This window comes from Carassius carassius, chromosome 42, assembly GCF_963082965.1.
Source record: "Carassius carassius chromosome 42, fCarCar2.1, whole genome shotgun sequence".
Taxonomy (NCBI): Eukaryota; Metazoa; Chordata; class Actinopteri; order Cypriniformes; family Cyprinidae; genus Carassius; species Carassius carassius.
The window spans coordinates 1,759,695-1,783,779 of record NC_081796.1 but is presented as its reverse complement, the minus strand read 5'-3'; the positions used below and the strand labels follow the sequence as shown (position 1 = coordinate 1,783,779).

General features: G+C 40.3%; 1 protein-coding gene across 1 annotated transcript; it reads left to right on the top strand.

Annotated features, from left to right (window-relative positions):
• Positions 1–842: 842 nt before the first annotated feature.
• Positions 843–21,658, top strand: cdk13 (cyclin dependent kinase 13). Its single transcript, XM_059535105.1, has 14 exons — positions 843–2,452; positions 13,561–14,118; positions 14,822–14,989; positions 15,065–15,204; positions 15,348–15,518; positions 15,593–15,782; positions 16,519–16,575; positions 16,667–16,768; positions 16,844–16,921; positions 17,003–17,119; positions 17,920–18,051; positions 18,741–18,940; positions 19,799–20,230; positions 21,202–21,658. The coding sequence occupies exons 1-14, from the start codon at positions 1,530–1,532 to the stop codon at positions 21,651–21,653; spliced, it is 3,720 nt and encodes a 1,239-aa protein (XP_059391088.1). The 5' UTR covers positions 843–1,529; the 3' UTR covers positions 21,654–21,658.
• Positions 21,659–24,085: the final 2,427 nt, after the last annotated feature.

The window sequence follows — 24,085 nt, the reverse complement described above, 5'->3', positions numbered from 1 at the left end:
GGTCAGGTTATTCTGGTTTAGTAACAACCCTTTTGAAATATGAAAGACAGTTCGTTACAGTTAGTTTTACTTCTGTAAATGTGCAGAAATAAGGCATTAGTCATTATTGCCAAAAATAAAATGTAATTTCTCTAAATTAAAGAATTTTAATTAATTATAAATGTACACCAAATAATGAAATGTTATCTGATTTATGTCTTTGAAGTTTTAATTTTATATTTGTTTGATTTTTGTTTTCTTTTTATTATGGTCTGTCACTTGTTTGAAAGCATGTTTTCTCTGTAAGTGTTACTTCATACTAATTATTAACCTGGGTGTGATGTTTAGTTAATTATTAACTATTATTAATCCTCATTAAAGTCATATTCTGTAGTTGTGCATTGACTTATTTACTGATCTTGATATGTAAAAAAAAAATCACTTTATTGCATAATGAGCAGCAAATTTTTTCCCCCAATCACAGCAAATGTTGAGTAACTTTCCGATTTTACTTCAATACATTTACCCTTTTATGCAGCAGCAGATCAACCAAAGGTCAGTCTGCAGATAAGGCTTGAAGAAAAGCACTCTAGTTTTCCTAGAATTTGATCCTATTGATGAGAAATAACAAATATGCAATGAACGAGATCCACCACCGCCTCCTACTTTGAACCGAGATGACTGCGCCTTCGTTTCTAAACTGTTGCATGGACATCAGAAGTCTGACATGTCCAAAAGGAGACGCATGTTGGCGCCCTCTGCTGCCAGCGGCATATGTTCGCAAGGTTTAGGAGTTAGTAAGTGCCACAACTCGAGCAAATCTACTCTGATTGAAGGCCTCGGAGCAAAGGCCTATTGGCGGCAGGAGTGCACACGATTCGCTACTTTTGTTTTTGTACTTAGAATGATTACAGTTTTAATTTAGCCCCATAAACATGTTAGTATTTTAATTCAGATTATTTTTAGATATAAAGTGACACGTAAATCCCCCTCTGTGGACTAAACGGAATTTCGGATTTTCTGTGGAGTGTGGAATCTGCCGAGCTGAACTCCGCGCTGAGCTGCCATGCGCTCTACTTCCTTGTTAGTGAGTCGGTGTGAGAGGGCGAGAAGTTTCAGACCCGCACAAGTATGTTTGGATTTAACTAACGTTTTCGATGGGATCTTGCCTTTGGAAAGCTCACCTCGCCGTTTTTACCTCGTCACCGGGAGGACAGCGCTATCCGAGCCATGGAGGCGGATTTAAAGGCGGTTGTGAGGCGGATCTACTAGATTAGCACAGCTGCTAACACAAGCTCTTCATCAGATGCGTGGAGCTGGATCACAATTCGAGGATTTTATTGACTTCTCCGACGCTTTTTAAGGATTTTTTCCCGATCTATGTGCGCTGGGATGGTTAGATGCGGTGTATTCGGTGTGATCCGGTCGGGATCGGTCGCTGTGTGAACACACAGACGATTAACTGTGCTAGAAGAGGGCTTGAAGAGGCTTTCAATGTTTGGCTTTGTTCGCCGGGGACTGAAGCGCGAGCGATAAAAGTGCGATATTAAATGCCGAACACGGAGCTCGTGTCCCGCGAGGGCCGGGGGAGAAGCCCGCCGCCGCAGAGTAGCGTTAATCAGAGGGAGAGACGGAGCAAGAGCCGCCGAGAGAGACACCGGGAGAAGCGGCGATCTTCGTCCTCGTCCTCCCGGAGAAAGAAGCACAAACACCGGGAGAAGCAGCAGCAGTTGTGGCCACAGCACGAGGCGCTTTACGACGGGGATGTTCGGACTTTAGTGGAGTACGACGATGTAAGCTCACAGTCTGAGCGCTTCTCCGGGAGCCCGTCGCCCAGAACCGACACGCTGTCCGTGGACCGGCTGAGCGGAGCCGAGCTCCGGGACTCACGGAGGAGGGGCGGGACCGGCGGGGCGGCGGAGGAGGAGACGACGAGGAACCGGTCCAGCCCCGTGCTCAAGTCCCGCAGCGGCGTGAGGAATCACGACAGCAACGGCAGGAAGCCTTCGTCCGCGACCCAAGCCGACAAAAAGGAGTCGAAGAGACACAAAAGCAAGTCCAAATCCGAGAAGGACCCTCCTTCTGCCTATAGAGAGCCTCCGCAGGCTTACCGGGACGACCGGGAGGAGCTCCGGTCCTACTGGAGGAGCAGCCCGAGCCTCCGAGCAGCGGAGAGTCCCTACGGGGCGCCCTACTCCTACGGATACCAGGAGTCTCCTAACACAAACTTCCCGTTCATCTCCAGGAGGAGCCCCAGGAGGCCGTCACCGAGCTCGACCTACTACGGGCGCGATTCAGAGCTGCACGGCGCCTATACCGTGTCGAAGTCTCCGAGCTCGTACTCGAGCAGCAAGAGGAAGCGCTCCCCGTCCAGCCCCCGCTGGCGCCGGTCCCCGAGTCCCTACGAGCAGGGCGAGGTCACCGGCAGCCCGTACCAGCGCCGGCGCTCCCGGAGCCCCAGTCCCGACAACAGGTGAGACACGGGCGTCTAAAGCCCTCGCCGAGGGGTCTTGTGTACGGAGAGAGATGCTAACTGGATGTTAGTTAGCGACTATACTTGATTTGTAAATGGTGTATAATTGATGATAATATTTGGAGTAGTACAACATGTGACTCGATTCGATTTGAGTCGGTTCACATAAATTCTGTGAAAGAATCAACCCGAGCGGTTAATTCAGTTGACGAGAATCGATGAGTTGAAATGAATCGAGGGTTTGACCCATATATATCGAATTTGAACAAAGAACCGACTCTTTCAATCATCGAAACGAGTCGAGAATCGACGAGTTGGAGTGAATCGAGTATCTAACTGATAGGATTAAAAGTTATTTACTTTAATTTAACATTAGCATAAATGATGCATATAAAGCATGCTTGATGTTTAGTGGACTGTATGAGCAATTAAAAAAAACTTAGTTGTTTCAATAAATATTATTTTGAATGATTTTTCAGCTAATCAATGTAAACTAATCTTACTATTGATTACTGTAATGCAGATTATATTTATTGTCTAAGTGACTTCTATTTTATGAGTTGCGTTTGTATTTTTTTCTATCTCTCTTTGTATAATGGTTTATATTACAAATCCATACCATGGTAATCATAATTTCTCCCACTACTTTAATCAAAACATTAAAAAGAAACAAATCTACTTAACAAATTGTAATACAAATGGTATTTTGGTAGAAACTATAGTTACATTGCTGTATTAATTGGCTGAAACTATGAAAAGGATATTATTGTACTTTTATAACAGCTTGTGTTTGTTGCTTTTCTCTGTCAGATGCAAATTCATTTTCAGAAGTGTATAAAATTTTGTATATTTATTTATTTTTATTTTTGTATAATTTGCACAGGTTTTTTTTTAATAACCCAGACCTACCAAAGGTGTAACTCCATTCTCACATTCTGTACAGAATGCCACAGTTCTTTCATATTAAAATTTATACACTTTTTTTTTTTTTAATCCAAATCAATCAAATTTAAAATGACAAAACTTTACAATCAATGGAAATGTCAGACCGTGCTGTTATTTTCTGACTGCTGTAGACATCACTGGCATTTTTGAAGACCGTACAACCTTTATTTGTTTACTATTTTAGTTCTAATCAGCACAAAAGTGTAGGAGACCTTTTGATTCGATTCGTTTGACCTTTGTAGTCTTTGCACCCACTGTTGACTCTTTCCACACTGTGTGAAGAGCGAGGCACACACATGTTGGTGGAGATCACGTGAATCGCAGGCTTTATAACAGAAGTCAAGCTGAAGCCTGGACTTTACAACATGAGCGTCTCTTTCCTCCTCGTGTGTTCAGAACTGTGAGTCAGTTTCATAAAGGGCTTCGTCAGTTGTTTTAATACGCATAATGATGGTTGTAATTATAAACCAGATAAGTGTAATCTCAGTTTGAGAAGCAAATTACCTGCATTTTCATTGGCTGATTCAGTCATTATGTGGCTCCATCCGCTTTGCTGTCAGATGATTGCACAAGCAAATAGCAGAGACAGTGATCATAAACTGTGGATTATTTCCACTTGCTTTTGTTAATAGTAAGTTCTAAAGGTGTTTGCGCATTAAACTGCTGTTTTGTTTATGATGAAGGCCACATATTTGCTATTCCTTTTCAAATGCTCGTTTGGGAACAATATAAGTTAGTTTCAGCATTTATCTTTCCATTTATTGATTAAGGACTCTCAGATCACTTAAATGCAGTTTGCATTGTAACAAGGTAAAAGCCTTGGTAAGTAGTTTTATAAGTACAGGAAACCAAAGTTTATCTGATCTGTATTTGAATACTGTCTTGGACTAAAGTTAAATGTCTGTTTTTTATCTTGAGAGATGTTGGAGGGAAGCTGATGATTGTAGCAGTGCAGGTGTCTTTTATTCTTCGCTGAACAAATAGTCAAGCCAAGAATTATATTTCTGTTTGAGGTTTATGATGATCAAACACTTACACTACTAGGGCTGCACAATTAATTTAGTTTCTAATTGTGATTTTATAATTACGGATGTTACAATTGCATAATCGTTCAAAGTGGCAAGTAATCGCTTAAAGTCCACTTATGTTTTTCTGCGTGCTTAAGATGTGTTTTTCTTTCTACGTTATCTTAAAGGTTTTACCATTGTTTCAATTTCAGTTAAATTATAATACCATTTATATGTTTACTTTTTTAATTAAAGAAGAAACCTATCCAGTGTATAATTGACATTAGAGGCTTAATACTATAGAAAAGCAATACAAGTTTTTCAGTTAGTGTTTTTAGTTTGTGTATTTTTATCTAAAAATATGGCATACAGTTGCTTCAAAGAAAGTATAAACATCATTCAAAAGTAAATTGTAGTAATCATTAGAGGTCGACCGATATTGGATTTTGCCGATACCGATAGCTAGGTTGGACTACACTGGCCGATACCGATTAATTAACCGATAGTTTTTAAATGGATACTGAACAAAAACGAAAATAGTGTTTTAATTACAAAAAAAAACAGTACTGAATAGGGCTGGGACAACGTGTCGAGGTCATCGATGACGTCGACGCAAAAAATACGTAGACGCAAAATATGCGCATCGATTCGTCGACCTGTTTTTATTTCTCTAAAAAAGTTTGCAAAATGTTTACCTTATGTGCGCTGAATATACGCGATGGCCGGATCAACATTCTGTCCAACGTTATATAACCAATCCAGGAGTTTTTCTGCATTGATCTTTTTTTTTTTGGCGGCTGTCAAAGCCTTATTTGATTGGTGAGTGATGTAGAATAGAATGACTGCTGTGCCTGACAGGGCGCGTACGAGAGAGAGCCCCGGCTGTGCGCTCCCACTCAGTCTTCAAACAACACGAGCGCTTCTTGCTCTCTCTCTCCCTCGTGCATATCAATCAAAATCATTAAACACGATAGAAAAAGGGCGAAACACCAAAGTTTCACGCGCGCTCGCGCACTCAAACTACACGAGCGCGGTCTTGCGCGCTCTCTCTCTCTCTCTCTCTCCTGCATATTAACCAAAATCATTAAACACGATAGAAAAAGGGCGAAACACCAAAGTTTCACGCGCGCTCGCGCACTCAAACTACACGAGCGCGGTCTTGCGCGCTCTCTCTCTCTCTCCTGCATATTAACCAAAATCATTAGACACGATAGAAAAAGGGAACGCCAAAGTTTCACGTAGAGCTTTCGGAGATTTTTTTTTTTCCATGACAGGCTGCTGGCTCCCACTGTTAATTTTTATTTTTTGGAAAAGCACTCTGTATTAGCTTAAAGCCCTAAAGTTTACATTGGTTACTGTATTCTTTCAATTGCTCTAAGTATTTTGGGTGAACTTTTTTACTGAATGCTAGATATCAAGTTGTTTTTATTTTCATCTGAAAAAATAACTTTTTTTCAGTAAGCTAGGCCCTCTGTGTTCAGTAAGCTTGTTTCAGTAAGGTATGTGTTTTCAAGGTTTCAAGGTTTTATTGAATGCTATCTCTATACAAATGCAAAGTAATGCATTCTTAGTCTTTTATTTTGTAATTTTAAGAGCAATAAACCTATATTACAATGTTAAGGAATTCATGTTTTTTTCATTCAGATATTTAAATCAACATGTATAAATTGTTAGTAGTCAATTAATGGGGAGATAATCGAAATCGAATCGGTCTGGAAAAATTAATCGTTAGATTAATCGATGCATCGGAAAAAGAATCGCTAGGTTTATCGTTTAAAAAATAATATTTTATCCCAGCCCTAGTACTGAACCATACTATTAGTAGTATTAGTAATAAAAGTAATAATAATAGTAACAGTAATAGTAAATGTTGACATTACCACATTCTAATAGGGTCCTATGAAATCGGTTTAATTTTTTTCCTAAATTCCATTTTATTTATTTCCAAATTCCGTTATAAAATTTTTCTGGATTCTGTTTTTTCCATTTTACTTTTTTTCCACTCCTTTATAATAGTTAAATTAAAGTTTATTAATCATTAAAGCAAGTCTTCTTAATTAAAATCATTAAACTTATACTATTTTCACATTTATTTAATAAAAGTAAAAAATAAAAAAAAAATTACATTAGGAACCCTATGAAATGTCTTATTTTGTTAACAAATTCTGTTTTAGCATGTCTAATTATTTGAACGCATAAAGCAACATAATTTTTTTTCTCTTAAAGAAGCCTAATGATTTTTTTCCCCTCAAAAATTCTGTGTATTTTAGTGTTGTCACGTTACCAAAATTATTGTTTCGATACCGATACCTAGTCAAGAATTGCTATTTCGATACTTTTCCTGAAAAGGGGAAATACACTCTCAAATATCATTGATGTGCTTTATTTTAAAACCGGGACAACATTTTAATCATATAACGCACTAATAAATGAACATATGAACAGCAGATATATTAAACATTTGAACAAAATATGAAATATCAAAATATAAAAAATAAAATAGAGCAATGACATTCAAGGTAAAGAAAGAATAAATTTAGCAGCATTATCTCAGTTATCATAAGAAACATAAGAGTAATACATTTATCTTGATTCTGAACTTTGAATAAAAATATGAACAGCGATTATATTAAACAATGTTTCTGAACTCAGAAAATTAAATGTCAAAAGATAAATAATATCAATTTAAGGAATGGCATTCAAGTAAAAATAAAAGCTAATAAAATTTAACAGCAATATCTCAGATATTGTAACTTATTCTGTCAGTTGTGCAACCTTTTCTTTCAGAGGAGAAAACTCAGCCAGTGAGCTTTAATGAGCGTCATCTTTAGTGAGCGTCATCTTTTTCTACCAGTCTTGGACCAGCGGCCACAGTTTCACTTGTGCTCGCACATGCAGCAAAGTGATGTGTGGGTCGGGTTTTTTTCCATCCCGCGGGTCCCGCTTTTATTAAATTATTTGGCCCGCCCCAGCTCGCAGATAAAGTAAAAAAAATTTACCCACCCTGACCCGCGCATCGGGGACATCACGGAAGATACTTTGGTACTAGACTTGTTCACTGAAGTTCCTCCCTCCACAGCAGCGCGCGAGCACGGCGCTATTAGCAGCGAATGCGCAGCTCGTGAACAGCTCTGTGAACTGTTTCATCCTGTCAAAGAGTTACTCAAGATGTGACGGAGCATGTGATTTGTTGAATGTTGTGAACCCATACGCCCTTCACTGAACGAGATTGAGAGAACTTCTCATTCGTGAACGAGTTGAACGAACTGATACATCTTGTTCGTGAATGAAATAAATGAGTATACAGGGTCAGTGAGCCAAGCATTAATGCAGATACGCTCGTTTTCATATTTGGCATACAGAACGTAACTCCACGTTTAATCCCCGATTAATGTGAATGTTATATAAACTGTCTGACCAAACAATTAAAATGTTAATTATGCAAGAAAACCTCATGCTTTATTCATCTGAACAACTTATTTAAACTATTTAATGTGATTATGCACACATTTTAGTAAAGCCAAATCAGTTTAGTAAAGCCACTAATGCAGCCATCTCGCTCTAGTGCTTTTTTGCTGCATGTATGAAGAGAAAAAACACAGATGTCCATAGGGAGGCACTGGAAGCATGCGTTGCACATACCAACATGAAATACGTCTCACAAATCTGGAACGCAGTCATTCTTTGAAGTATCGATACTAATAAATTTAGGAATCCTGACGTTTTTAATTTCCGAGAAACGCGATACTTTTGAAGTATCGGTGCACCGTGCAACACTAGTGTATTTACATTTTTATTATCAAATCAAGGCATGCAACATTACTTTTATTTGTCTTTTAATTACTGAAAATTAAGCAAACTTTTTTTTTTTTGGCAAACTAAGGGGATTTACTATTAAAATTAAAACATTGAAAAAATGTTGTGGGATTATTTCTTAAAAATGATGTTTGTTTCATTTTAGTAGTAGGCTATGTACATTCTACTGAAAAATAGACTTAAAAACCGGACTTTTTTTTGACAAGTTGCCGTGAATATCCTTAATATTCTGTGCATGTGATATGATGCTTTTGTTCAAATCAAACAGTCAGATGTTCATGAAGTGACACTCAGAGCAGTTTTGGAGATGTTCTTCATGTGTTTTCGTCCTCATTTAGTGAGACGGCAGACGCTGAAATCACTGTGAGTGTCACGCGTTAAACTGTGATTTCAGTTTTTATGGATGTATTCCACAATTCCATCCGCGTTTTCTGCATCGCGGAAAACATAGGGCCCTACAATTATACCAGCACAATGTATACTCCCACACTTCAACTGCTTCTATCCTTGAACACTTAATGATTATCTAATCAATATAAAAGAGCAGCTGAGTCTAGGAGAATTCACCAGTATCACACACACTCCGGACGCGTCGCGTTAAACTCCAGCAGCGGTCTAAAACAGTTTATTTATTCACCAAACAGACACAAGTTGACTTCAAGAATAAACAATGAGGCAAATATAAGTTTGAAGTTCAGTGTTTAAAAAACGGAGCAAACAGAGAGCGATCTATATTATAGCTCTATAAATGAAGCATACAGACTTTATTAGAGCCACAGAAAAGACAAACGTTTAGATGAAAATGCTCAATATACAATTCATTATGTATATTAACAATGATTCGGGGGAATATTATGCAATTTAATGGAAAACTATGTGAATGGCGCTCTGAGACGCGGCAGAATTTTCTGTCAGCTGCATTTAAATCTGGGTCTGAAGTTTCTCGCTGTGTTCAGTGTTCAGCATCATGTGTCTGAACAAACAGCACATGCTGTCAGTGATTTCAGCCACTAGAAGCCGCTCTCACACTGTCTCTCCAGCAACGGACGCAAGCCGGAAAACTGTCGGCATGGATTTTTTGCCAATAACCGATTGTTCCAGCAATCAACTATCGGTGCTGATTAATTGGCAAAACAGAAACATCGGTCGACCTCTAGTAATAGTTATAATTTAGAAAGATTAATTGACTTATGTTTTGTCATAACCGTCTAGTCCTATATACTACCATTCAGAGTTTTATTTATTTGATCAAATATGCAGTAAAATTTATTAAATATTCTAATTTCAAACAGCTGATTTCTATATGAATCTGTTAAACTGTAGTTTATTTCTGTGATGCTCCGCTGTATTTTCAGCATCATTCCTCCAGTCTTCAGTGTCACATGATCTTCAGAAATCAGAATAATATGCTGATTTACTGCTCAAGAAACATTTATGATTATCAATGTTAAAAACAGTTGTGCTGTGGAATATTTACATAGAAACCGATATTCTTTGAATATAAAAAAAAAAACTTAGTTTGAAGTAGGGCTGCACGATATTAGGAAAAAATGACATTGCAATGTTTTATTTTTCTGCGATCTATATTGCAATATGAAATCTAATCAAATTTTTTCTTACAAATAAAAATGGTGTGAGCACCCTTACATTCTCATTTTATATGATTTAAACATTGACACCATCGTGTCAATTGATTAATATGCGTGGGGGAGAGAGAGCAAGACCGCGCTCGTGTTGTTTGCAGATGGTGAGCGTGTGGCCGGGGCTCGTATCAGATGGGTCCTTTAAAGTATCTTGGAGAGGAGAAGTGTCCAAGTCACAACATCTTACTACTGGGGTGCCTCAGGGCTCAGTTCTTGGACCACTTCTCATCTCTGTCTACATGGCATCATTAGGTTCTGTCATTCAGAAACATGGCTTTCCTATCACTGCTATGCTGATGACACTCAACTCTACCTCTCATTCCATCCTGATGATCCGATGGTAGCTGCTCACATCTCAGCTTGTCTAACAGACATTTCTTACTGGATGAAGGACCATCACCTTCAACTCAACCTTGCCAAGACAGAACTGCTTGTGATTCCAGTAAACCCATCGTTTCATCACAATTTCACCATCAAGTTCGGCACATCAACCATAACTCCTTCAAAAACAGCTACAAGCCTTGGAGTTATGATTGATGATCAGCTGACTTTCTCAGACCACATTGCTAAAACTGTCCATTCCTGCAGATTTGCTTTATTCAACATCAAGAAGATCAGGGCCTTTCTTTGGGAACATGCTGCACAACTCCTTGTTCAAGCTCTTGTTCTGTCCAGGCTGGACTATTGCAATGCTCTCTTGGCAGATCTTTCAGCAAGTTCTATCAAACCTTTAAAATCAATTCAGAACGCGGCAGCAAGAGCCGAATGTCCTTTTAATGAGCCGAAAAGAATACACGTCACACCTCTGTTTATCAATTTTCACTGGCTACCAATAGCTGCTTGCATAAAATTCAAGGCATTGATGTTTGCCTACAAAACTACCACTGGCTCTGCACCCATTTACCTAAATACATTACTTCAGACTTATGTGCCCTCTAGAAGCTTGCTTTCTGCAAGTGAACGTCGCTTGATCGTGCCATCCCAAAGAAGCACAAAGTCACTTTTACGGACTTTTAAATTAAATGTTCCCTCCTGGTGGAATGACCTGCCCAACTCTATTCAAGCAGCTGAGTCCTTAGCCATCTTCAAGAATCGGCTTAAAACACATCTCTTCCATCTTTATTTGACCCTCTAACTTTAACACTCACTATTCTAATAAAAAAAAGACCTCTAACACTAGCTTGATCTATTCTTTTTTTGTTCTATCTGTTTTCTTATCTATTATAGCCCTTGCTACGTGTACTGCATTTAAGCTAACTGAGACTTGTTATAGTTCTTGTATATTATTGCTCTTGTTTTTTTTTTTTATTGCTTCCATTGTCCTCATTTGTAAGTCGCTTTGGATAAGAGTCTGCTAAATGACTAAATGTAATGTAAACCTTTATACATTTCTTTTGTCACTTATAATCAGTTTAATGCATCCTTGCTTAATAAAACTCAATTAAAACATCGGACTGACTTCAGACATGTTAAATTGTAGTGTATGACTTTCTGCTGGAAGACTCAAAATGCTATTTTTCTGCACTGTGAACTTACAGTAATCACAGGCTTTCAAGCTCCAAATATAGTAAAATTTGATTCATAAAATTAGTCAGTAAGACTCGTTGACTAAAAGAGAAGGGGAACAGACCAAAGCGTGACCGAAAGGGTTTTCAAAACGACATCCAGATATCAGTCATTCTCAAAGAAATTTCTCAATATCCGCCAACACAGCTTTATAGAAATGAGCAATGGCAGTTTAGACACAGTGAGTCGTTTGCTTGATGCACAGGGCTTGACAATTTGCGGGGATTCTTGATATTTTGGTAGCCTCTCTCTAGCCCCTTTCACACTGCACGTCGGACCCGGCATATTGCCGGAACATTGCCGGGTTGCCTTCTGTGTGAAAGCAAACACGTCCTGGGGTTGATTCCGGCATTGAACCCGGGTCGGGGACCTAGTAACATTGCCGGGTTCAACCCGGGACAAGCGGTGTGTGAACAAAAGCCAGATCTAATGCGGTGTTGAAGTGATGACGCGCGTTATCGCACGACTCTTTTACCGGCTGTTTTGAAGGAAGATCAACATTTGTGACAAAAAAATATGTGCAAACTGTAATGAAGCGGAGATCAGTTAGTGCCTCATTTTCCGCGCTGATGCCGAGATTGTTAGCTTGCTTCAGTGAAAGTATAACGTGCCTAACTTTTCGACTCGTACATTACACGTCACGCTCTGATGTCACGTGTCGTTACGGGATCTTCATGGGTTGTGTGTGAAAGCACGCACATATCCCGGGTAATAACTGGCAGTGTGAAAGTGCAAAATCTAGCGACCCGGGAACAATTGCCGGAACACTTTACCCGTGTATTTGCTGGAATGGCAGTGTGAAAGGGGCTTCTGTGGGTGTGTGTGTGTGACTTTTAATTTCACTATTCAAGATAGATCAGTGGAGGGAATGATTTCTGTCAAAAATAGATTTCACATATTCAAACCTCATTAAGTTTGAATTTGTACATATGTGAACGTGATGCATAAATGTGCACTGCATTAATATTGTTTGCTGCCTTAAGTGTTAAAGTCTGGTAGATTCTGATTGGTAGCCAATTAAAGCTACGTGAGGAATCGTTAAAAGATTGTGATCTCGATTCAAACACCCACGAGATCTTATTCCTAAATGACAGTGATTTCCCTACATTGATTAAACCATTGATAAGTACAATCACAGCAAACATTTAAACTATGACAGAAGTACTGGCATAAACGTTATAGTTATATAAATGTTATAGTTCGGATATAAACACTGATGTCCATTGTAGTGATCAAAATGGAGTAAATCACCTTTTTTAAAAGTAAATTAAAAAACGTTGATTCATCCAGTAATGAAACAAGCGAAGCCTTTTATGAGTTCACATTGAATCGTTTACTAGAGATTATAAAGGATATATCACTCAAGGATTTCTCATTTCATTTGATTCAACTCCCTTCCTCTGGTGTTTTCCTTACTTCTCTTGAATCCTGAAGGAGTGGAGCTAAGACGTGAAGAAAGGAAGCAAGGAAAGGAAATGAGGATGCACAAATAATAATTGAGAAGCACTCCCTGATTAATCCTGTAAAGAAACAAGCAAAGCCTTTATTAGTGACTCATTGAATCATTCACTCATCATTCAATAACACTGATTTATCCAGTAATGAAACAAGTGAGTCATTGAATTATTCATTCAACTGGGAAAAAAGAAAAGATCATTCAAATTAATTGGATGTTTTTAAATAGACTGCAGAAATTAAGTAAATTAAATGTTATTTTGTTTAGTCGTCTATTCAGAATCATCCTCTATTTTTATTTATTTATTATTTAATCGTGATCCTCAGTTTCTCCACAATCGTGCGACTCTAAAGTTAATGGTTTTCATTCATCAGATGCGAAGAAATCTTAACGAAAGTTATTCCAATGATATCGTTCCTCTGTGTTTGCTCAGAAATGACTGACACAAAGCTATCGCATGACTTCAGAAGGCTTCTAGTAGTATAGTTTGAATATGTCATTAACTGCCTTCTTGTGGCTTTTTATGGTGCTTTTGACATTTTTGGAGTTTGATAGTCTCTATTTTCTTTGTATGCAAAAGATAAGGCAAGAAGGTCTCATAGAATTTCTAATTTCGTCTTCCATGGAAAAAAGGTAATGCAGATCATCATTAATTCATTGTGCTGTTGCTTTCAGGCGGACGGGAAAGTCACGCAGCAGGAGCCCATACCAGTCGTCGCGTCACTCTCGCTCGCACAGCCGTCACAGACACTCACGGTCCCAGAGTCGGCCGTCCAGTCTGTCCCCCAGCTCCCTGACCCTGAAGAGCAGCCTGGCCGCCGAGCTCAGCAAGCAGAAGAGAGCCAAGGCTGCCGAAGCCGCCCGCGTTAAAAACTCCAGCAACACCTCCACCCCAACCAAGGGCTCCTCGTCCTCCTCCAGCGCTCCTCAGCCCAGCCCTGTCACCAACCACACCAAGAAGACCAGACCCCCATCACCGCCTCCGCCGGGGGCCGAGAAGGGCCCCAGAACCCCGGTGTCCAATCCGCCGCAGTCTCCTGAGGAGCGACCCGCCAAGAGGAGCTCAGACGCCTCTCAGTCCAGCAGAGAAGCCAAGCTGAAGGAGGAGGAGAAGAAGAAGGGAGGACAGACCGTGCAGCTGAAAGACAAGGAGCGAGAGAAAGCATCTGCTCCAGCTGTAGCCTCTCTTCCTCTGACAGACGACCATCTGGATCATCTGGACGGAAGCGACAGGTGCGTCTCCAACACTGATCTCTGAAAACAGAGCATCTTGAGTATTTCACTTCATTGCTTTCTAAGTTCCCCAAGGTTTTTGCAGGTTTCAATTTTTAAAGACCCATTTAAGACCAAGTGAAGAAAGTACAATGTCCAAATTGAAGGGAACACAGTACATCAGTATAATCTGTAATTGCTAATGTATAGAGAGCTGAAAATTAGTTTGAAAATACAACTTCCAGCAGATCTCCATTACTTAAAGCTTAGCTAGAATATGAAAAAACGTCTACTCTATATTCTGAATTGTTTGCAAAAAACACTGTCCAGCGTTAATGTCTAAAGACTTAAATTGAGAGATTAAATTATGAGGAATTTATCAAAATGTGAGTATGATTAAAAGAACAAATATTTGCCAGTGAGCTCAAAAAACTAACTTCATTCAAAGGAAAACATGTTTTCATTCCTCATTGGCAGATTGGCAAACTCACTTGGTTTTGTACAATTTCTCAGAAAACAAGTCTTCATGTGTTCATTTTCCATCTCAGGTAAATGTATTTTGATGTTTGTGCCGCAAAACAAGACAAAAATACTGTGGAGGATATTAGGTTACCTTTTTTTGCAGTGCATACATCATGTAACGCCTTGGATCCACACTTTGTTGGATTGTGCTTTGTTTTTAATGTATCCACTGAAAGCCTCCATTTTTTTTCTCCTATGACAGTGTCTTGAAGGAGTCTTTAGCAACCTCAGGGAAGAAGAAACCCGAAAGGAAAGCCCGTCAGCTCCTGGCAGACCTCCCTCTTCCTCCAGAGCTCCTGGGCATCGCCCCTGGTTCGCCCCACAGCCCGCCTGATGACAAAAAGACGCCCACCCCACGGAAGAGACCCAAGTATGTAGTCAAACACTCCTCCCGAGACATCTACTCAGGTTAGCAGCGTTAAACCTCACCTGCGTCTGTCTGCAGAATATGTGGCCCACGCTTTGGAGAGATCAAGGAGACGGAGATCGATTGGGGAAAGCGGTGCGTGGACAAGTTTGAGATCATTGGGATCACTGGAGAAGGCACTTATGGACAGGTGTACAAAGCCAAGGACAAAGACACCGGTGAGATATTCTCAAACGTCTATATATACCTTAACGGTAATATTGAAGTCCGTGCTCAAGTGCTTTAATTTAAATGCTAATGCATTCTCAGACCATTAGTCACTTAATGTAGCTCATCTATCTTTCTGCTTTTGTGTATTCAGCCGAGTTGGTGGCCCTCAAGAAGGTCCGTTTGGACAACGAGAAGGAGGGCTTTCCCATCACAGCCATCAGAGAGATCAAGATCCTGCGGCAGCTCAACCACAAGAGCATCATCAACATGAAGGAGATCGTCACTGACAAGGAGGACGCCTTAGACTTCAAGAACGACAAAGGTATTGCTTGGGACTGACCCATCCTTTGGCTCAGAGTGTCTCCTGGTTGTGTGATAACTGTTTTCTGCTCTCAGGGGCGTTTTACCTGGTGTTTGAGTACATGGACCACGATCTGATGGGTCTGCTGGAGTCAGGTCTGGTGCACTTCAACGAGAGCCACATCAAGTCTTTCATGAGGCAGCTGCTGGAGGGACTGGACTACTGCCACAAGAAGAACTTCCTGCACAGAGACATCAAGTGCTCCAACATCCTGCTCAACAACAAGTCAGTGCACACCAGATTAACAGCCTTTCATATTTGAGTCTGGAATGAAGAATATTGGCTTGAATGTGAATGAACATTATGACCGAGGCAGATAAGCTGCTTACTCTAGTTTTATTAGGATGACAGAATAAGGAACGTATTAACTTTCACAGTCAGATTTCGTGTTGTTCTCACCAACGTTGTATCTCACCCAGATAAGCATTTTGCTTACATCTGACACAGATCGAATGCGAAAAAATGTGTGCACCAAATTCTGATCTGAGTCGCTTCCAAATGTGGTTTTAACAGCTCTTTTTCTTAAAAAAAAAAATAAAACAATAGAGCTTTCTCGCCCAATGCGAGGGCGACACGTTCCCATAAAGATGGTGTTTTAATACCAGTGTGCTGTTTCCGCTTGCATTTGATTGAGATGGAAACTTTAGATGGGTAAGAAATTGTCCATTCAGGAGTTGGTTTTCTACCCCTGCTCTGTGAATTATGAGATCGGAGTCCACTTTCAAAGCCAGAAATGGGTGCAAAGTCAACTGGGTTCTTTTATTAAAGTGGTCTAAGGTTTTTTAACCCTTTAGAATCTGAAGCTAGTGGTGAAAAGTGTTACGTTCTCATGAGCACAGCTCGGTTGGTTAAATAGAGGACTGACCACCATTAGATCAAATCATTGTGGACTAGACTTTCACATTACAGCAGATCTAATATCTGATTGATGTCTGAGTGTGTGCTGTCCTGTGTCCTGCAGGGGTCAGATCAAGCTGGCAGATTTCGGATTGGCTCGTCTGTATAACTCTGAAGAGAGGTACGTCTCTCCATGTGATTCAGCAAGCCGTTATGATTCGAGTGAACCGAGCAGACTCTGACTGTTCCGTGTGTGTGTGTGTGTTCCCCAGCCGGCCGTACACTAATAAAGTGATCACTCTGTGGTATCGTCCGCCCGAGCTGCTGCTGGGAGAAGAGCGGTACACGCCAGCCATAGACATGTGGAGCTGTGGGTGAGTGAGGAAACCGAGCTGTTAATACACACGTCCCTCCAGACTCCACCTGTCTAAACCCTGCCTGTCACACAGGTGCATTCTGGGAGAGCTTTTCACAAAGAAGCCCATCTTTCAGGCCAACCAGGAGCTGGCTCAGCTGGAGCTCATCAGGTAAGAGGAGCTGGATCCAGACGGGATGTTCCCGTTCACAGTCTGAGATTCAGCTGACCTGTGTGTGTGTGTCCGATCCAGCCGTATCTGTGGCAGCCCGTGCCCCGCTGTGTGGCCTGACGTGATCAAGCTGCCCTACTTCAACACCATCAAACCAAAGAAACAGTACCGGCGGAGGTTAAGGGAGGAGTTCGCTTTGTGAGTAATCAGAAATGAATCAAACCAGTCTGGTCTGTTTTAAGGGCGTTCTAGCTCATGACTACAAAGGGTTAAATGAACATAGTGTCTTAACTCACCCTTCCAAAATTACAGCCAGAATCAGAAAGTCTTGAATCGTGGCGTTAGATGAAACACTGATATCTGTCTGTCTGCGTTTTGTTTTCCGGTTCCAAAATCAAAACGTGTTTAAATTATGATACATTTACTTCTAGATGCAAATTAAACATGGAGTATTGTTTTCTGAGAAACTGATACAAAATGAAGTGAATTTATGCTTAAAACAGGAGTAGGGAATGAAAACTTCGAACTTCGTTTTATCCAGACTCGCTTCATTTTGATCATTTTCTCTCCCTGTTTTGTCATTTTGCTTCTCAAGTAAATGTGCTTTAATTTCAAGAATCTTTAGACATTTGCTCTGGAAGACGAGACAGAAACACTGTAAGAAGTGATGTCAATCTGTTGCTTTTACAAACTTTAAATTCTTGCTGATACATTTGCATTTAGATGCTAAATTGAGTATTCCTTCATTCCGTAAATTTGGTCTTAAAGTGATTAAATCTCTTTGATTTACCTTCATAAAACCTGCGAATATTTCAAACCCTAATCTTTTACCAGATTTTAGAATTACCCTAGAGTTCTGCTGTAATTGTAAACTTTTTTTGGTGGGAAGATGATTGTTCTGACTTGGTTTGAAGGCAGCTTTAGACGTGTGAGCTGCTGTAAAGACGGGTGTGAGTGCTATCTTCAGCGGCGATATCTTTATCACATGAATGTTTCAGTATTCCTCTGATGGCCCTGGATCTGTTTGACCACATGCTTGCGTTGGACCCGAGCAAACGCTGCACTGCAGAACAAGCTCTCAGAAGTGACTTCCTCAAAGACGTGGACCCCACCAAGATGCCCCCCCCAGAGTATGACATCCTGCTGTTCTTGCTTTTACCCTATTTGTTTATAATTTACCAGATTTTTTTTTTTTTAAGCAGCTATGCTTTTAATTGGTGTGCTTCCGCTATTTGTAACTTTTTTTATTTTTTATTCCATGGCGGGAGGAAACAAAATAGCAATATATAAATAAAAAATTCTGAGCAAACAAAGTCTGAATTGTGAGATATAAACCTGCAGCTGCCATATAAAAAGAGAGAGCGTTGCAATTAACTACAAAAAAATTGGGTTGCAAAAAGGTGGAAAACTTCCAGGATTTTTGGAAACTTTTCAGGATTTGGGGGAATATCCCAGGGATTTTGGGAATTTTTTCTGCCCTTTGCAAACCTTTAAAAAAATATATTTTCTCTGCAGAGAGGAAAAAGTTGGAATTTGAGAAACCCGGAGTTGCTGGAAAAAGTGAACTGTGAGATAGAGAGTCGCAATTAATGTTATTATAATTTTTTTTTAAAGTAAATGAAACCCTTTAAAACCGTAATAAACTAAACCTAAAAATAAGGTGTTTTTATTTTATTTTTCAAATTGTGCTTTTTCTCTCAGCTCTGAATAATAATTGTAGCTATAGTTTCGGAGAATTAATGCATGCTTTATTTGTTCTCCGATGCCAGTGTTTGAGCTCTGCTCCTCTGCTCCTGATGCGGTCTCTGTCTCTCTCTAGTCTTCCTCTGTGGCAGGACTGTCATGAGCTGTGGAGTAAGAAGCGGCGGCGGCAGAAGCAGATGCCGGAGGAGCTGAGTGCTCCTAAAGCCCCTCGGAAGGAGCTGGGTCTGGACGACAGCCGCAGTAACACCCCGCAGGGTTTCTCCTCCGCCGGAGCACACAAGGGTCCGAGTGCTGCTGCCGCTGCAGCCCTGCTGGGTAAAAACACCTGCACTAACACTGATGTCCCTCACATCTAGACACACACCAGTTACTCTCCTGTCTTGGGTCAGTAAAGAAACTACCCAGAACACCCTCATTACACCTCGGCTGCTCCTCACAATAAGCCTCAGCACCGTAGCATCGTGGTGGAGGATCACATCGTCTCATAGCAGTCAGTAAAGGCTGGAATACACTACACCACGATTAAAATGTGACCAGATTGGAAAACACTAGGAGTCAGATTTACTAAACTGGCGTATTAGCATTAAAGCACAATCTCATAAATGCACAGATGGGAGTTTAAAGTTCTGACAGTGCACAAATTAAAGCATAATCTAAAAAGGCTCAGCCGGCTTGTTTCTATGTAATGACCAAGAGCTGTGTGATCATAAAATGGGACAATGGGAAAATCCAAGTTTAGTCGTCTTAGTTTCTTTTGAATAAGCCGTGAATATAGACATAGAGGAAGTTAAGAAACTCAACAAGACTTTTGCCACTGATCTTAAAGGAAATGCATTTGTTAAAGTAGTGATGAAAAGTCTGATTCTTATTTTCTGTGTTTCAAAGAAACGTAAAAAATGAAAAAAGCAATTCACTAATTCAAGTAATTACACCATGACTTCACATATAGGCAATTCTATTATTAAAGCACCAAGTGATGACCTCTTCAGCATGCAAGTGAATGTGTTCGGATCGTATGCACTGGTGTTTTGCATGTCCAAACATGATTTCTGAGTAACCTAACTGCTCCGTTCACTAAAGAGAAGCGGCTTTTGAACAGGACATCACTAGTGTAGTTAGTGTTGAGCTGGTATTGATCAAACCGTTCAATCTTCACTCGTCTGTTTCTTCTAGACCCCAAAGCTCCCACCTCACAGCTGACCCCCGAGCAGCTGGCTGTGCTTCTGAACCTCCTGCAGTCTAAGAGCGGCCCGGGGGGGTCCAAGATGAACCCGGAGACGCTTCAGCAGCTGAAGCAGGCCTTGCCCCCCGGACCGCTGGAGTCTGAGAGACCCCCGGAGCCGCCTCCGCTCCCCAAAGTGTCCAAACCCCCCCAGCCGCCTCCATCGGGGGCCGGAGCGCCCCGCACCCCACCCATGCCGAAGCCACCTTCGCCCCCCGCCCCACAGCAGTCAGTCCAGAGCGACGGAGAGGCCTCGGTCACACAGACCGCTGTCACCATGCTCCTCGCTCAGCTCCTCAAGGGAGAGGTCATGGGGTTCGAGGGGGCCGAGGGGGGCGTCTCAAACCCTGCAGCTCCACCTGAGCCCAGCCCTGTGTCTCCAGGTAATGTCACGTCATCCTGAACATCTCGGCTGTGTCGGGAATCTCATATTATCCGTGTAGGGATATCACTTTGGAATTAGAAATTACATGGATTAATAATGTATTTAAAAAGTTTTATATAGTATGAATGTGATCTGGACACACTGCATTGGTCATGTAGTCATTTTCATTTGATCCACCAGCGTCATCTCTTCAATTCACACGTCTCCTTTAGCCAATAAGAGCGAGAGTCCACTGCCTTCAGTAATCATACTAATATGCATGTTTATTATCAGTGCTAGAAACTTGTGCTGCATATATATATATATTATTTTTAGTATTTTTTTTATTCAAAAAAATCTTTAAAAAAATGTTTTTGTGCAGCACACCTGTGTTCAACATTGATAATAATCAGAAATGTTTCTTGAGCAGTGAATCATCATATTTTCATGATTTCTGAAGATCATGTGACACTGAAGACTGGAGGAATGATGCTGAAAATACAGCGGAGCATCACAGAAATAAATTACACTTTAACACAGATTCACACAGAAAACATTACGATATGAGTTTTTTCCCCCTGTAATTTTGGTCAAATAAATGCAGCCTTGATGAGCAAAACAAACATTAAATATCTGACTGATCCCTAACTTTTAACCAGCAGTGTACATGAAACGGTGCTCTCAAAACACAACACTAAAGTGCAAAACATTTATTCTCTCATCTCCCAACTTTTTTCATTCCACTTTTCAAAAGCAAAAATGCATTGTGTTTGATTTCTGTAATCCGATCTACTGCTGTCTTATAAATCTGTGATCATTTCTTCTGTTAACATCGCTGTAGCATCAACACGTCTCATTGTAGCGTTGGCTCGTTTTAATTCAAAACCACAAAAACATTTGAGTGAATGGGTGAAATCAGTCGGATGCTTCTCATCGGCTCTACAGCAGGGAAGTGTGAGATTTCAGCTGTTTCTGTGTGTGTTTCTGCAGTGTCTGAAGTCAGCGGCTCGTCCTCCAGACCTCTAGAGTCTCTCTCCATCCTCCCGCCGGACCAGAGACCCCCAGAACCTCCAGAGCCGCCCCCCTGCGCAGACCTGGACTACCGACAGGCCCCTGAGTCCCAGCCGGAGCGAGCACCAGGAGACGCTCCCAGACCTCCGGAGGGACCCGGCTACGGGACGGACTTCAGCCGGCCGCCGCCTCCGTTCGGATACGCAGACAGCTACCTCGGCCACATGATGGGGGGCCACCCGCCTCTGGCCCACAGCAGCATGGTGTTCAGTGGAGACCAGGACCATCGCTTCGAGTACAATCCCAGCGGGCCGCCTCCTCCTGTTCCCGCTCCGGGCCAGGCCTGGACTTCCCCCTCACAGTCGCTCCAGCTCGGGTACGTTCCCCATGTGAACACAGCAGCGCTGCGGGGCAGAGGACTTCCTTTCTGACGGGCTCCCAGACGTCTAACAGATGCCCTCTAACCAGCACGAAGCAGAACTCGAGGAACGGCTCGCAGGGACACATCTTTTGTGTTTCCCCTGCGATTGAGTTTTGTAATCGGTTCTACTGCTGTCTTTTAAATTAAAACTGTACCTTTGCGTGTGCACTTGCCGTGCCCGGGTAAGTGTTTTTATGAGCGTCTCGGACTAGTGTTATAATGATGTTTTGCACTACTGAATAAAGTAGGTGGAAACTAGTGAAGGTGTGACGGAGGAATGTGCTGTATCTGCACACATGTACATGACCAGTAACGGAAGTCCTTTCCTTTTTTCTCTCCCTTTTTTTTTTTTTTTTTTTTTGGTCAGTCATTTTTTTTCTTCTAATGATTCGTTAATGATGGGCTCTGTCACAAGGGTGGACTGCTAGCACTTCTGAGCTGAGCGAGTGAACGATCAAAGCCGTTTCTCTCGCCGGCTCTTGTCTACAGACATTGATTCATTGAAAGAGACTGATTTCGAGGAGATGAGCAACAATGTCTTTTGTATGAAGATGTTTTTTTTTTCCTTTGGCAAATGTTTATTAAAGAAATGCCAACCATTTAATATGTACTGGTATTTTTAATTCTTTGTATATTTTTGCATATCATGTGTGTGTGTGTGTGTGTGTGTGTATATATCTATAATCAGATCTGCTCACACTGCCGAAGTGTACATGTGTTAAATACATCAGCAGTGAAGTAAACAACAAAAAAAAACATGTATTAGAAAACTAAACTTACAGTATTCTTCCATGAACTATTTTCTCATTCATGTTAGTAAAATGAGTTTGAACACAACTGAAGCGATCTCTTAATGTGAACTGCATTAAAAATCCGCATTAAATACTTTATACCTTTATAGAAAATAAGCTCACTAAATATTGAGGACCAAACCTGAAATTAAACAGAACAGAACAGAAATTAAAAAGTTAATGTAGATAAAGAAAATAAATGACTCTATTAAAAACATATTCACTTTTAATAAAATTTAACCCTGATTTTTTTTTATTACGTTTTCCTTTGTGTTTTTTTTTTACATTAATTATTCTCTCATTTGTTTATATATATATATATATATACATTTTTTTTATATTTTTTACAACTATTTTTTGGAAATAAACGAAATAAATACATGTGGGAGTAAATATAAAAAAATAAACGCATGAGTAATTAAAATTAATTCAAATAAGTCCTTATAAAAATGAAAAAATAAGCAAATACAATTTTTTAAAAAATTGTAAAAAAAAAAAAAACAACAACAGAAAATCATACATATAGGGAAAAGGTAAAAATAAATTTACAATTACATGTTATTACAAATGAACTATATTTGTTTTAATCAAGGAAAATCGCGGGAAAATATTTGTAAAAACTTTTGAATTTGTTTTGAATTTCCATATGTCTTCTGAAGTTTTGTTACAAATACCTCGATACATAATAAATATACACAGTACACAAACATATATTATGTAAACAAAAACTTATTTTGGATGCGATTAATCATTGATCTAAAAAAAATAATAAAAAAATATATAAAAATGATTAACTATTAGCTTTATCAGCTTATGGACCCCCTGCAGAGTCACCAAACCCAGTTTAGGAAACCCCGACATAATATATAAAGTTAAATGCACTTCGTTAACAAACAACGGAGTACATTTTCCTTTTCTTTGTATTTTTAGATCAATATGGTACAAGATTATTTTATTCAAATCAATGTAATAAACAAGTTAGCTCAAAAGTATACAAAAATGTGCAATCTAATAGATTGGGTTATTAATTACAATACTCATCATATAATTATAAATCAGAAAAGGACTACAAACTTTGCATATATATATGCAGTGTGAGTATACACACACACACACACTCATATATAAGTAGCACATTTGGTAGTATATTAATAAAGCATAATTCCATGCTTACCGTGACCATATTTTAAAAACATGTCGTTAGACAGCAGAAGTAGGATTTCAGATTATTCCGATTATGTCTAATGTATCAGTTTAATACGAGATGAATTACAGGTTTGAAGAAGCTGCTGTGTCCCTTCAGAAGGAGAAGAACATGTATATAGAAATGGATAATTATCCGGCGTGTGTTAAGTGTGTCTTCAGTCACAGGTGCATCACCACACATGACCGTGTCCTGCTTCTGTGCTCAGAGAACGAGCACAAGTTCTGCTGCATCTGCACAGAGGAGACCATGTGGCGGCGGAGGTGTGTGTGTGTGTGTGTGTGTGTGCGAGCGCGTGAGGGAGAGATACAGTATCCCAGGGTTCAGCAGTGTTGCCAAGTCCGCTTATTATACGCGACTTTGGGATTGTTTTTCTGTAAAGTCGCTTACAAATATTGGTAGTCGCGGGTTGCGTTTTTTGGGGCTTGTTTCTTAAGTGTAGTTGCT

Excerpts from the sequence above, each read along its gene's own strand:
- cdk13 (XM_059535105.1), top strand. The coding sequence starts at position 1,530 with ATGCCGAACACGGAGCTCGTGTCCCGCGAGGGCCGGGGGAGAAGCCCG. Across the intron at positions 2,453-13,560 it reads AGCCCCAGTCCCGACAACAG|GCGGACGGGAAAGTCACGCA; the intron begins GTGAGACACGGG and ends TGTTGCTTTCAG. Across the intron at positions 16,576-16,666 it reads CTGTATAACTCTGAAGAGAG|CCGGCCGTACACTAATAAAG; the intron begins GTACGTCTCTCC and ends TGTGTTCCCCAG.